The 15,137-nt window shown below is 30.7% G+C and overlaps 2 protein-coding genes across 2 annotated transcripts; one reads left to right on the plus strand and one right to left on the minus strand.

Annotated features, from left to right (window-relative positions):
* The first annotated feature begins 649 nt into the window (after nucleotides 1-649).
* LOC121786815 (acidic leucine-rich nuclear phosphoprotein 32 family member E-like) lies at nucleotides 650-1,141 on the plus strand. Its single transcript, XM_042185430.1, has one exon. The coding sequence runs from the start codon at nucleotides 650-652 to the stop codon at nucleotides 1,139-1,141; it is 492 nt and encodes a 163-aa protein (XP_042041364.1).
* Nucleotides 1,142-9,764: 8,623 nt separating this feature from the next.
* On the minus strand, nucleotides 9,765-11,819 carry LOC121785922. The gene is made up of 3 exons (XM_042184406.1): nucleotides 11,526-11,819; nucleotides 10,327-10,427; nucleotides 9,765-10,208 (listed from the first exon to the last, which is right to left on the minus strand). Exons 1-3 carry the CDS (start codon nucleotides 11,569-11,571, stop codon nucleotides 9,921-9,923), a joined length of 435 nt encoding a protein of 144 aa, XP_042040340.1. The 5' UTR covers nucleotides 11,572-11,819; the 3' UTR covers nucleotides 9,765-9,920.
* Between the last annotated feature and the right edge of the window lie 3,318 nt (nucleotides 11,820-15,137).

Raw genomic sequence — 15,137 nt, forward strand, 5'->3', positions numbered from 1 at the left:
GGACAATAAATGGAGAATGGACGAATATGACAAAAATGGACAACAAATGGGGGACGGAGGGAGTATTAAAATTTGTCATGGGTTAACCCGCCATGAGTTTTAAGAAATATAATGGAAAGTGAGTTGGAAAAGTTAGTAAAATGTGAGTCTTACTCTTATATTAGTTTTATAATAAAATGTGAGTAAGAATCAGTTAGCGGAATGTGGGATCCACTACCAAAAGTGGTAAAAGTAAATTGTGACAAATATTATTTTGACGAACGAAAATGAAAATAAGTGACAAATTTTCAGGAACTATGTGAGTAATGTCTTTTTACTACTATAATATTTATAGATTCAAGACAACTTTAGAAGACATGATATTTACTTCCAAGGTCTATATAAGGAAGCCACCCCCCACATATCATTTCCCTCTCACCAACTTCCACCCCTTCACAACACATTCTCTCTCTCTCTCAACATGTATTTGAAAAGCATGTGTAGAGGTATTATGAAGGAAATGGAGGTGTTGCCATTGAAGCACACAATCACACAATTACTACTCTCAATTTCGATACTACTCTCATTGGTGTTTACCTTTACATGGCCATCTCTCACCTCCTCTAGTTTAGTATACTACCAAAACTTGCACTACTTTTCTAGCAACACAATGAACAAGAACTTTTTTTTTCTAATCTGCAACGCCATTCTCTTCTTCCTCACCAAAACCTCCCCCATAGCCCGCCCTCTCGATCTCAACCGCCTGCAAGTAGTGGTAGAGGCAGAAACCTATTCAGATAGGCATATAAAGTTGGACGAAGAAGAAGAAGATGATGATGATGATGATGCTGACGATGAAGAGTCAACGAAGGTGTTTGAAGAAGAGCAAGTGAAAGTAGATCATGAATTCGAGCATTCGAGTCTCCAAGTTTCGATCAAGAGAGCAGAGAATGAAATTGAGCTACAAGATTGCTTCCTTTTCAAAGAAGTGGATGATCGAGATGAAGAGGTGATTATTGGCAATGGAAAGGAGGAAGTTGATGAAATAGAGAAGCTGAGTGACGATGAATTGAACCAGAAATTTGAAGATTTCATAAGGAGGATGAAGGAGGAGTTTAGAATTAATGATTATCAACACAATCAGTTAATCTTGGTCAAGTAAAAATGTATCTTAGATCATACTAGTATATTGTATATTTGTGTGACTATGATAGTGTAGTGTAGTAATAAAATTAATACTAGAAGAAATAACGTGGATAATATTTGTAAATTGAGGTATATTTAGTAGTAGCAACTTTCATTTGTAATGTTTGATCCACACTAGTTGTTTACTTGGATATTTCAAGCATTAGTTGAAATACTACCCATATTCGCAATGCAGAGTCGTTATCGTATCGATCCATGAAATGATATGTCATGACGTAATTAATAAGATTAAATACAAACTAGATCAAACACAAATCCAAGAAAAAACATAAGAATCTGTTTGTGATGACACGACTTGATCAAATCAAATTATATTATTATTTTATTAATTAAATTTGACAATTATAATTTTTTTTATGTGAAAGCCTTAATTCTATGACTAATTTATTTCTATATTTATGTTATTTTATTGTTGTAAGACTGATTTCAAGATATTATGATAAAATTTTTGAGAATGTGTTGAGTTTTCGTAAAAAAAAATTAATTTTTAAAAAATATATTAATTAAAATAGACTATGAAATGTCTTTTATATTAGTCGTCCATCTAATGATTATGAATAGATAATGTGGGAACAGAAGAGTACTCCATATGTTTTATCGTAATTGAAAGTTTATTTTTGTCTTTTGGGAAGAAGTTTAATCATCCATCATTAGAGAGATACTTATCTGCGGACAGATTGAAGGCAAAAATAAAAATTGAACAGAAAAAAAAGGGAAAATAAAAGAAAGTGGTGCAAAAGTTGTACACTTGTTTAAAGGTTGGTGTTTGACATTTAGAGTGCAGAATGCATAAAAAGGTTTGGATTGTGGAAGTTGTGTGAAATACTTTAAATATAAGTGTACAAATGAAATTCCTCAAAATGGTGTACTCCTTAGATAAATATGAACCAAGAATTTATATCATAAGATTATTTATATGGCCAAAAACATGTTAAGATCATATGGATTTTTCTATTTTTGTCATTGATTGTATCATAATCAAATAAATAAATGCCTTTTTTAATTAAAAAAACTACACTTTGGCCAATTGGTTATTTTAAACCTAAATTTATAAATATCTACAGATATATTCTGAATTATTATGTTGAATAATTGATTTTGATAAAACTTCTTGATCATTATTTCTGCATCAAGAATTACTGACATCATCAATTTGTAATAATATCATTATTTATTTAAATGCCAAATCATCTTTTTCTTTTTTTAATAAGTAAATAAACATAAATTTAAAGATTGCGTTACTATGGATTCGAACCCAGAACTTTTGTCTTCAGGCATTACGACTCTACGGGCACCAAACCAACTCACACGCATGTATTTTTCGATTGCATACGTCAATGTTAGCGTACCAAATATTTAGCTTGTGTTATAAAATAATCAATGAATAAAATTATTGGAGTATAAATTCAAGTCAAAGGATCACCCGTTAATCAAAATTGATGCCACTTTTTAATAATAATCCATAAATAAATTGATCACGGTACTATATTACACATTTGTATAATGCAATAACTAGAAAATCGACATAGAATAATCTTAGCTATAAATTTATAATAGAATCTCTGGAAGGATCCCACCTCGTAAATTACTCTCTATATTGAATGTCCACAATTAAACTAGATATAATTAAAATTAAAATTAATACGCAGTATGAAATTAAACCTATGATATTGTTGTTCTAGGTTTCTGCTAGGCCAGGTACGTGGCTGGAGAATTGATATTTTATGTAACATATGTGGACAGAATTATCCAGTTATCATTTTCATATTAATTGATTGTTCATGCAAGAGAAGAAAGATCTCTTTATCACAAAGGGGAGGGGAGCTGCGCAAATTGTTTCAACTTCACAATTATGATTGAATTGCTGAGTCTAACTAATAATATTGTGACAAGTTTGGTATATAATATGGAAACTAAATACACATGTAAAAACTTTTCTCACTTTTTTTGTCTCTATGAGATGAATGCATAAGAGTGATTATTATTATTATTATTATTATTACTACCTATATGTTCATAACTTTTTAGCTACCTTTAAAAAATTAACCATGTTTAAGTCAATCTAGCTAATCATATGATCTTAATCCAAATGTGCGTCCAGTATCAGTTAAAGAGATATTGGAGAAACAACAAACTTTAATTTTTCTTTGATTAACAAACAGTAAATATTTGAAAATGATGAGTTACTCACCTAAATCAATTCATTTACGCAAGGTAAGTAAGTAATTTAATAGTTACCCAGAAGAACTGACATTCCCAGCAGGACAGCGCGACCAAAATGACTACACCATACTATAGGACATATTGGACTAATATTTGGTGCAACTGGTTTCGAGTCAATCTTAATCGGGTTGTGGATTAATTCGATATGGGCTAATTTAGTTGAGATTTTGTTGAATTAATTAGAAATTTTCAACTCTAATCCTAAACATTCGTGTTTCGGGCTAGTCCAACAGACTAATCGAATTGCTACCAATAAAATTAACATGTGATCAATCGAATATATACTTATAAAAATTAGTTATATGTGTAGAATATAAAACATTTAGTTATGATAATTTTGAAATATATGTTTAAACTCAAACATTATTAAATGTCAATATAATTTAAGATTTCTGTCAATAAAATAAAGCATAAACATATTTTGAGCATGTTTTAATATTTAAAATATTTCTTATAGTAAATTTAAATTTTTAATTCATTTATTGATTATTATGTTAATAAAAATTTAATAATTTTTTTAGTGAATATAAAATGAAAATAGATTTTTTTATAATTATTTAAATTATAAAAATTATCAATAAAGTGTTGAATTGGGTGCAAACAGGATGGAACAATGGAAAATAGATGCACTAGTGTCCAACCTACCGAGTCAGCCTACCGAGTTCTGGATCAGCCATACTCAATTTGAGCACATAATAATCAGATTGTAATTTTATCGGGCTAGAAATTTTCAATCTTAATTCTCTAAATTTAGCAAGTTATTCATACATGTTTAGACAAACAATACTAACATCCTGATTTACAATTAGCATGTACTATGATGTAATGATAAATTAATATACCAATTAGCGAGTGTCAAATGTTGCAGTGAGGTCTTTCTCATGTTTTCAGACACATACTAAATTACTAATCATGTAATCATAAACCCCAAGAATAATGTGATAGCCAAATATGGAATGAATACGGCAATGTTAAAATCATTTGTGCTAATTAACTGAAACAACAGCTGGATAAATTAATTTATTACATGATGCCGAGCCACAAAATTGAATCGTTTGGATAAGATCTAATTATTCCGATTATAAACCAATTTAATTTAATCAACTGTGACTTCACTAATAAAATAATTCAATTCAATCAAATACTTAAGTTTTCAAGTTTTCATGATTAGCGTGATAGATAATGATTCACGTCTAATTATCCATTTGTATGATTATTTTTTCACCTCATCGTTGATCTAAAAGACAAAACTCTCAAAACAACCTTAGGAAAAATAATTAACGGTCATGTTTGACCTCAATTGAATCATACTTGCATGATTAATAGAAAAATCATTTTTTACTGCACGCGTTTACTATCATTGCAACAAGATCTGCCCCTTAGGCAACCGATTTACTATCATACACCACAACCAATCAATCTGAATACAAAGTGAAATAATATAAATATTCCAATTCTACTCTATCTTATCGATCTTTATCTATATCTATTTTAAATAAGTAAAATGGCATTACCACTTTCTGCATTCCATGATTAATAAAATAATTCAATTTAATCGCTTAAAAGTTCATTTTTATTACTCATCCTTCAATCTAAAATACAAAATTCTCAAAATTATTAGTCCTGTTTGACCTAATTTATACTCCATATTTTACATGATTATTAAAAATCATTTTCTCTAATATTTATATCTAGTATTATGCTTCAATTAATCATATACCACAATCAATCGATCCCAATATAAAATTAGATTATTAAAACATTCCAATTTTACTCTATCCTTTCAATATTCTAATCGCATTACCACGTTCTGCAATCCAACAACGTCATACAGAGTAATACTTAATACTCGATATTAATATAGCATCAACTTAACATATTATATTTATAACAAATGTTAATACTTTCCTCGAGTCATCTCCAACCATTTATACCAAATTCAAAATCATTTTTAAGTATATACTCCTATAACATTAAAAAATAGTTTTACACCAACCATTTACACCAAATTCAAATTTTATACCTTTTTTATAATATATATCTTACAAAATTTTTACCGTGGCACCATATTCGATATTGTTATATAGAACAACTCAAGAGTAAGTTTGAGTTTGGTATATAATTGGAGAAATTTTTTACACCAAAATTCATTTTTGATGTATGATTGGAGATAGTCTCAATCACAAGAAATTAATGAATGGAAAATACACAACTTTTGAGAAACATTTAATAAGGTTTCTAATCATATTCTTAAAAACAGTTAATAAGGTTCCCAATGATATTCTAGTATTCATAAACCCTTAAAAGGTAAATCTAAGTTATATTAATTCAAAAATAAATCTAAAATCAACAAAATTTTACGATTCTGGAACTAACTAAAATGTCTTAGTGAAACGGCCCACGTCTCCTGAGTGAGTTAAAAACATTAAAAATGCACCACAATTTGTATATCGATATCATGAGCGACTCATGGATAAGGGTATTACAAATGGGTCATTCATTATCCACAATTAATGGAGTATATATTACATAGGATATCACTAGACCATATTAGGAATGATTCACTCATCCTTTTTTTTATATATCAAAAAGGCTCAAGTCAAAAACGGCGAGCAAGCAAGCTCAAAGTATAAAAGCCCTTAACAAACCTCGTAAAAAAAAGGAGGGTTATCCACATTTATATAAATGAAACAAGATCATCACCAAGTCGACGAGGTACAATATTTAAAAGATTTTTAGCATAAGGTTAATGGTGGATGGGATGCGACATCCCTTGGTTGTGGTGGGCCAGACCCATGATAATTCGAGTTCGACCCGTGATAATAGGGGTTTGATACATTACAATGTGGTATGCCGGCTCCATTGTGCGATAGGGCTGATTAGGCAGAGCCCGACTACGGTTAGATGAACCAAGGGCATTATAGTTGTTGGTGTTGTAAAATTTAGGGTGGTTGGTCTTAACCGATATAGGCTTTGCATGGAACCCCGTTCTGGCCAAGGCCTTCAAGAATATGTTTGGTTCTACCACAGCTTGAAATCTGAACAATCCTTCTTCAGAATTTATATCAATACGTTACAGTCCTATCACACAAATAAATAAATCAATATGTGTTTCTTTCATTCAAAAATAATCTTTTCCAAGAAAAACCTACCATTAAGTCTCAATTTGATTTTTTTTTCTGCTTGGTTGAAAATTTATTCATAATGCCCATAATACTATTATAGTGAACTTTTACGAAAATAGGGAAGAGTATATGAGAATAAGGGGTAAAAGGTAAAATTAAGTATTTCACTACTTTTCACAAACCCTAAATTCTAAGCCATGAACCTTAAATATGTAAAATAAATTATTTTATAATTACCACAAACTGAACCAAGAATTTCCATTGACTTCATCTTGCAGGCCTGGCAATTAATTTTCACCTTCAAAACACACATCTACAACAAAATATTCTTTAGCAATGAGTACATACACTATCACAAAGCAAAAAAAAAAAAATAGAATTGTTAACAGAAAATGAAAAAATTATTGACTAAATTACCACTTCAGCGTAAGGCTCCATTGTTTTTCTCCAGTGCCGATTGTTTGGTTTGGAGAGAATTTGATAAGAAAAGTAGGGACTGAATATTGCTATATATATAGGCATAAATCAATTAAACGTTTATTTAATAATTAACGGACTTAATGCTCTCATAATTGATGAAATAAAAAAAATTCTTAAATTTGTTGCTACTTAATTATTACAGTAGATTTTTGACAACTATATCTTTTTATTGTATGGCAAATATATGGTTACCAAGTTAAGAGATGTGTATGTTAAGAAAATTTTAATGAGTATTATTTCGAAGTGCATGGGATCTTTGTCCTATAATATTTAATCAACATTTAAGTTCAAATGATACAGATTTGGTCTTATTTCCAAAGCATCAAATATTATTTTTGGTAGTTATTCATCAGATCTTTGTCCTATAATATTTAATCAACATTTTGGCTCAAATCATACAGATTTGGGCTTATTTCCAAAGCATCAAATACTATTATTTTTGGTAGTTACAATTTCGAGTTGCAAGGAATCTTTGTCCTATAATATCTTACTAATAGAAGTATATATTTTACAATTTCGAGTTGCAAGTATATTCTAATTGATAATACTATTTGTTTCTGTATATTATTCTTTTGAGAAATTAAAAATGTACTATTAACTTATTTGGGAAAAAAAGTGTGGTTTTATCATGCAGGGAATGCAGATGAGTTGGGAGGTTGTTATTTTACATACCATTACTATGGTTAGGAATATTCATGATGTCAAGTTGGCGGCTTCTGTCGGTAAATCGGGTAAGCAAAAAGTGCAAATTTAGTTGGTTGGAGGTCACCTTCACAAGGGGTTTTTTAGTTGAGAATCCGCAAAATGCTTCAAGATTTTAACTCGGTCATGCTGCGACATGTGTACAAGGAAGGAAACTTTGCTGCTAATTATTTATCACATTATGCTTATATGGTGCACAACGGCATTCATGTGCTGGAGAATCCAAAGATCTCACTTTTATTTTATTTTTTTATGATTAAATAAATAGACATTTAAATATTTAATCAAATGATACAGAATTGGGCTTATTTCCAAAGCTCTAACTTTTATTTTATTTTTTTATGATTAAATAAACAGAAATTTAAAGGCCGCGCCACGGAGGATTCAAACTCGAGACCTTTGGCCTAGACATTAACCTCTCTACCGCTTGGTCAACCGTCACACACACAAGATCTAACTCTTATGATTGTTGTATGATGTGAACATACTTTTGTCCAACTTATATTCCAATTATCAAAAAAATTCTATTGACTATAATTAAACTGTCATAAAAATAATTGATAAGATTGATCGTGTATTGTAACGAGAATTTGTGTAATCGAAGATGAATTTGCATGAATTCACTCGTGAAACTGAACTCGAAATTGAAGTACAAACTGATTGTGAAGATAGAAGAAAGCATAGCTAATAACAAATTGAAAATAGGTATTTAAACCTTAACAAACTAAAAGATAACTTTTGATCAAACGGCGGTGATCAAAAGTTACAACTACAAAACAGATCCGACGGCTCCTGAACCATCAAGCAATGCTTCAGCCTTTCTCCTTTGAATCATCAAGTTTCCACCTTTGGCAATGGATTAGTTGAACGATCATCAAAAACAATAATTAATTTTATAATCTAAGATACTGATATATGAATATAGTTACTTAAAAATTATGATCATATCAATGCATAGCCTTATATAATGAGATAGATATCAAAATAGTGTTTGCACTTTGAATCAATCAATCACCCATCCCAGAAATTCAACAACCCAAAGTAAAATGAATCAAATTTACAAAATCTAAACTTCAACACAACAAATAAATGCATCAAAATTCAAAACCAAAACATAAATTAGGGGAATATACCTAACAGCAATACCTTAGTAGTCAGCCTGAAGTATTTTTGTGTAACCAACCAACAGATTTGGAATTGAGGCTTCCAATTCTAATTTCATTTCATGGTTCTAATTTTCATGCCTGCAAGAGATGAAGACAATGGAAATACTAGGTTCAGTTTGTGGTAAATTATTTTACATATTTAAGGTTCAGGGCTTAGGATTTATATAGGGCTCAAAACTAAAACATAAATTTGGGGAAAATACATAACAGCAATACTTTAGTAGTCATTGCCTAATTTCACTACATTTCTTAAACCCTAAATCCTAAGCCCTGAACCTTAAAAGATGTAAAATAATTTATTTTATATATATAACCACAAACTGAACCAAGGATTTCCATTATCTTCACTTTGCAATTACTTTTCACCTTCAAATTACAAGCCTAAAACAAAAACATTCATTAGCAAAAAAAAAATAGCATTGTTAACATTGCCGATTGTTTGATTGGGAGAGTTTTGATGATAAAAGTAGGGACTGAATACTTCTATACATATAGAATGTATAAATCAATTAAACGTTTATTTAAAAAGGCTTTCATAAATGATAAAATAAAAAATTTCTTGAATTTAGATTTTATTTGACAACCATATCTTTTTTATTGTAATGGGTAATATATGGTTACCAAGTTAAGGGATGTGTATATTAAGGAAAGTTTTAAATGAAATTTTATTTTTGGTAGTGTTATTATTTCGAGTTGCATGGGATCTTTGTCCAATAATAACTAATCAACATTTGGGCTCAAATGATACAGAGTTGGGCTTATTTCCAAAGCTCTAACTTTTGGGCTTGTTGGTTTTCTTTTGTATGGTGTGAAAGGGAATTATTTTATTCCACCCACTAAATTTTGTGATGCTTGTGAATATTATACTAAAGAAAACTGCAGCTAACAAACTGAAACGAATCCATATAATTTGAGTAAAATTGTTTATGTCGTATACTTTCCAAGTAAGTCTGTCTAGCAAGACCTTCTTGAAGAAACAAAGACCTTGAAAGTAAGAAGAGAATGAAATAGAGAACCCAACAACTAGAGAGCAGAAATTTTAGTGTACATGCTTTCTCTCAAACTGCGACTCATGACAGTGGGGGTCGAGCCAATCCCTAGTAGAATTCTTTGACACGGTAGCCTGCATTTTCCCTCCTTCACCTACAAGCTCCCTTAAACTGTCCACCTTATTCTCTCGCCCGCTTCCACTGTATGCTCTATCGGCTTCCTTGAGTTTCTGCTTGAACTTCTGTTTACGGCTAGAAGACTTCTGTTCCTGCTGTTTTACTTGAGATGGAGGAGCTCCGTGTGGTCCGAGGTATATATGCTCTTCTTCCTTTGCAGCCTGCCAAAACAAGAGATGAGTATTCGAAGCACACAAACAGGATGATTATGTTTGTATTAACACATCTGTGATACAGAACATGATAAAGGACTTCATACTACAAGGCCTTTTCTACTACCTCAACTTCGATCAGCTTAGTGTCTTCTACTTTTGGGATATCGGTTTTGTTTTGATCTGTATCTTCAATTTCCAAGCTTGGAATTACAAATCCATCAGTGTCTATAAAAAAGAACAAAAATAGGAACACTTTTTTAGTATATTTCGAGTTGCAATTATGCATTTGAATGAACATAAGAATCCATCATATAGCATACAACATGATGAAACAGCTACGCATAGAAACAGAGATCGACTGATCAACACAGCATAGTAGCTAGGAATTTGCAAATTGCAGGTAATATAAACCAGATCAGCTAAGGACATGACAAAACATACAAAGTCCAGCAACAAAGTCCGCAAATAGTAGAACTAACAAAATCGTGTGAGCAAAGATTGTATAACTAAATCACAAAACGAACTATGTTGTCAATTTTATCAGATAACAGTATGTTCTTAGTATGCTAGACTTATCAGACTATCTATTTAACAATACAACACCACTCTTTACCAGTGCATATGTAAGTCCACAATTACCAGACTCTTTCATGAATAGGATTAGGTCCAACCAGCTCCTCAAATTAGGATTACAAATTATAAGTGCTCTATCAAAGTCTTCAGTTGAGCTTTTCAGCCAAAGCCGAGGATGGTAGTGAGCACATTAGTCAGCTGAGGCAAACTAGAAAAAATCGCGCTGATTTATGTTTTCAAGCATCAGTAAAGCATCTATTGAACTTAAGCAGAATGATACTTAACAGCTTCTTATATATGTCGCCATGATCGATAATTATGATAAGAACAAAAGACAGAACAGCATTGTAACCCAAAGGAATTATCAATCGAAGTTCAGGTTCATTTTGTTTCCAATCAATTACCTACTTGATGTCATCTAAAAGCATCATCATCACCACTTAAACAGTAACAGAAACTGAAATCAAGTAGTGAAAGGAATCAGAACTCAATTGGATAGCCTGAGATTGAGGCCCAATGGTTGATTCAATCCTACATAAGAAGAACAACCAATCCAAAACTACAGCATCCAACAAATAACATCCCAAAATAAACACTCTATCTCTGTCTCACATGTTACACCAGTCAACATATATAAACACTCTTCAACTAGTATTCTCCAATTTAAACACGATCGCACAGAAAAGTAGCAATTTTACCATCTAACGGAGGAAAAATTAAAGGTAAACGAATATGGAAGTGCTAGATTACCCCACTCATCTTCGGAAGAAGCGGATTGCACGAGGGAAGGATCCATTTGAGATGTTGCCAATCATCGATTTCCGATGCAATCTCCGCCGTAGTTCAGAAATGACGGCGTGTAATTGAGGCGAGGTTGAAATCTTTGATGAGGCAATAAAAAGAGGGAAGGAATCGAATGTGTTATCTGGAAAAGGAGGAACTTTAGAGGAAGAATTGAGTGGAAAGTGATGTGAAAAAAGCAGAAGCCCAAAACCCTAATCGAATCGGCATGGGAGCTCGATTTCAATTTTCAAACCCAATTCTTTTGTTTTTTTAAATATGTTTTCTTCCCTTTCTTTTGTGTTAAATTTTTCGTCTTTCTTGCTTTTTTATTTATTAGTAATATATAGATAAAATATTCTACTTATTCTTAAATTTAGTTAAATTTGTTTTGCATATAAAATTTCTTAGAATATAGTTTTTTAAAATTTAGTTCGTATATAATTTTTAGTTTTTTAATTAAATCAGAAATTCAATTTACGTAGAATATATAATACAGTAAATAAATAATTAGAAAGAAAGAATAGATTAAAAGATGAGATCTATGAAGAGTTCAAGTAATAATGAAGGATTATGAGTGTGGTTTCATCATAGAATAAAAAGTTGTATGGGACATAGCTAAGAGACAAGTGTATAATAAGTAAATGTATATATTTTGTTATCTAATTTATGTTGGTAGTCTTCATTAACTAGGACTATAATGAGATAGTATGTTCTTTAATTTTGACCATACTAAAGAAATTAGATCTCAGTGATTGCAAGTATTTACTACTCCATAACATTTACTATACTACTAGTCTACTACTACAAATTATGTGTGTATCTGTCAATCTTTTGAAATGCCAGTTAACCTTTTCCATTTAAGACAAAACTCTTCTTTAACTAATCGAGTTGTTTTATAGGAGTACAACTTTTGCACTACAAGATGTGCAAAATAAATCCAATGGACTTGTGATGTAATTCTTTCATCCCTTAGCATCTCAAGGGGAGAAGGTATATAGAAAATGTATATTATGTATTTATCTTTGTAAAAAATAAAATATATCATTTTAAAAAGTAACACATTCCAAAGGGAAAAGACATATAGAAAGGTAAATTATTTTTAAAAAATAAAATAATAGTACAAAATGCATTAAAAAACATAAAGTGTAATATCTTCTCAAATACTTTTTCCCCTTGGATAAGGGTTTTACATGAAAAGAAGACAAATATGGTAGCTATAAGATTTTACCTCTCCATTGATGGGGAGGTATAATATCTTCTCAAATACCTCTACTCTTGGAGAATGATTTTTCATGAAAGAAAAAGTAAATATGGTAGTTATATTAGTTTACCTCTCCATTTACCTCTCCCTTGGAGATACTCTAATCCTAATTAAGGTCCTAATGACTAAATTTTAATCTTATCACGTATTGAATCATTCCTAATGATAGTAAAAACAACATATTCTATTCTAGTTTTAAAGAATAAACGCCAGTACTTCCATGACTTTATTCCTTTTGATTATCTATCTATCATAGAAGCGATTTTAGGCTAAAAAGGCTCTTATAAATAGAATCGTCTATGAATGGAATTCACTAATCCTTGTTCTCCTTTAGAGATCTAAATAATCAACATTTTAAAAGTCAAAATACATATTTATTCTTTTAATATCATAAAAAATGTAGTACTAGTAGATAAAATTATGAGACTCAAGCTAGTTTGAGTTATCTTTCTAGTATCCAATTGTTATACCTCTTTCATTCCGTTTCATTCCGTCTCAAGTGATGCACTCTTTTGAACATAAGATTTAATAAAAAAGATGTTTAGTGAGTTAAGTGGATAGAACAAAGTTACATAGAGATAAAGTAGAGACGAAAAAGTAACGAATAAGTAAGAAAGATAAAAAGTATTGATTTTTTTTCAAAAAAAAATGCATCATTGTAGTTAGGACGATCCAAAATGAAATGAGAATCGTTTATGGTAAGACGAAGGGAGTACTATTTATGACATAATGGATAGAGGAAATCAATTTATATAAGTAAAACCAACAATCTATTAAAAACTGCTTCAAAAAATTTAAAAGTATATATCTTCTAAAGAAAAGCATAAATCAAAACAATAGTTCAAGGAATACTAAACTAAGACCATGTTTATCAATCTTCATGGGTTGACCGCCATCTCATTTCCATTTTTTTTAAAAAAGAAAATTTGAAGGAAGTGGTCATTCTCTCTCCAAGACCTTGGTCTCTTCCACACCCACCACCAACCACTCTCTCCCTCCATTTATCCAATGAGATTGTGCCAAATGGCATAATCTCATTAGTTGATAATTTTTTGTTTTAAAATTTATGTGTCTTAAATATATTATATTAAATAATTATAAAAGTTATACCAAAATTTATAATTTTTTATCCTCTATAAATAGAGACCACATTTGCTATAGTTTGCATAAAAAAAATTCATTTTTTCCTCCTCCTACTATCCTTCTTCTTTCATATAATTTCATATTCCTTTAATTTCTTTGTTGCTAACTATAGAGGAGGATTAGAATAATAAATATTTCATGTAGTAATACTATAATTGAAAATTGATATAAAAATAAATATATAATTTTTTAAGTTTCCTTTGTTGCTTACCATGACAATGATGATAATAATATATTCTTCAATTCCCAAAATTCCAATTTTTTATTTGCTTGTTTTTATAATTTTTAGTTTGTCATTTATTGTGTTTTTTTATAAATTTTATTTTGCAAAAATAAATATTGCATGTAATAATATTATTATTATTAAAATATAATATAAAAATAAATATATAATGGTGTGGTTGGGTGGTCGTTGATAAACCATAAAAAATGGTGTGGTTGGGTTGAATGGATATTGATGATGTGAAAGATATAGAAATTAATTAAATATTGAAAAAGTGAGTGGTTGAGTTGAGTTGGGTGGTTGCTGATAAAAATAGTCTAAGACAATAAAGCCAAAAGAAAATTCTCATTGAAAAAACATCAATTAGATTTCTTAATCTTTGAAGGTCCTCCCCCATCTCTAATAATGGATGTCGGTGATTTGGTCCACCACTCGTTTATATTACTTCCTTGCACTGTGTCATCAGGCACTACAATCGTCAACCTTTTCATTCTTGAATGAAAGTTGAAGGAAAATAGTATAGCCGCCTTCAACATTTCATTAACTTGATGCATCTACTCCTCACATTTTCGTAGTTTCATAACAAGTTCAATGATATTTATACTTATCTTTTGACATGATGCACATCTAGGACTTGTTATAGATGTCCGGTGAGGAGTTGAGAAGAATATCAACATCAGAAGTTAGGTCAATTGGCTCCAAATTCATATTTGGCGCCCCCCTATAATGAATCGATGATGCTATTGGTCACTACACTTGGGGAAGTGGAAGCTGGTGGCATGATCTTGTGTCGAGCCGCCTCCCCTTTCACCCATTCATATGTAGCTTAGACTGAGGAGAGATGTGCAGTGGAGTCATGGGGGTTCCTTGGAACCCCACTCATTTGGCTGTTTACTATATTAGGTATAGTTATGCATCACCAACCAAGTATTTTGTTGGCTCAGTTGGCTGG

Source organism: Salvia splendens, chromosome 22 (assembly GCF_004379255.2).
Source record: "Salvia splendens isolate huo1 chromosome 22, SspV2, whole genome shotgun sequence".
Taxonomy (NCBI): Eukaryota; Viridiplantae; Streptophyta; class Magnoliopsida; order Lamiales; family Lamiaceae; genus Salvia; species Salvia splendens.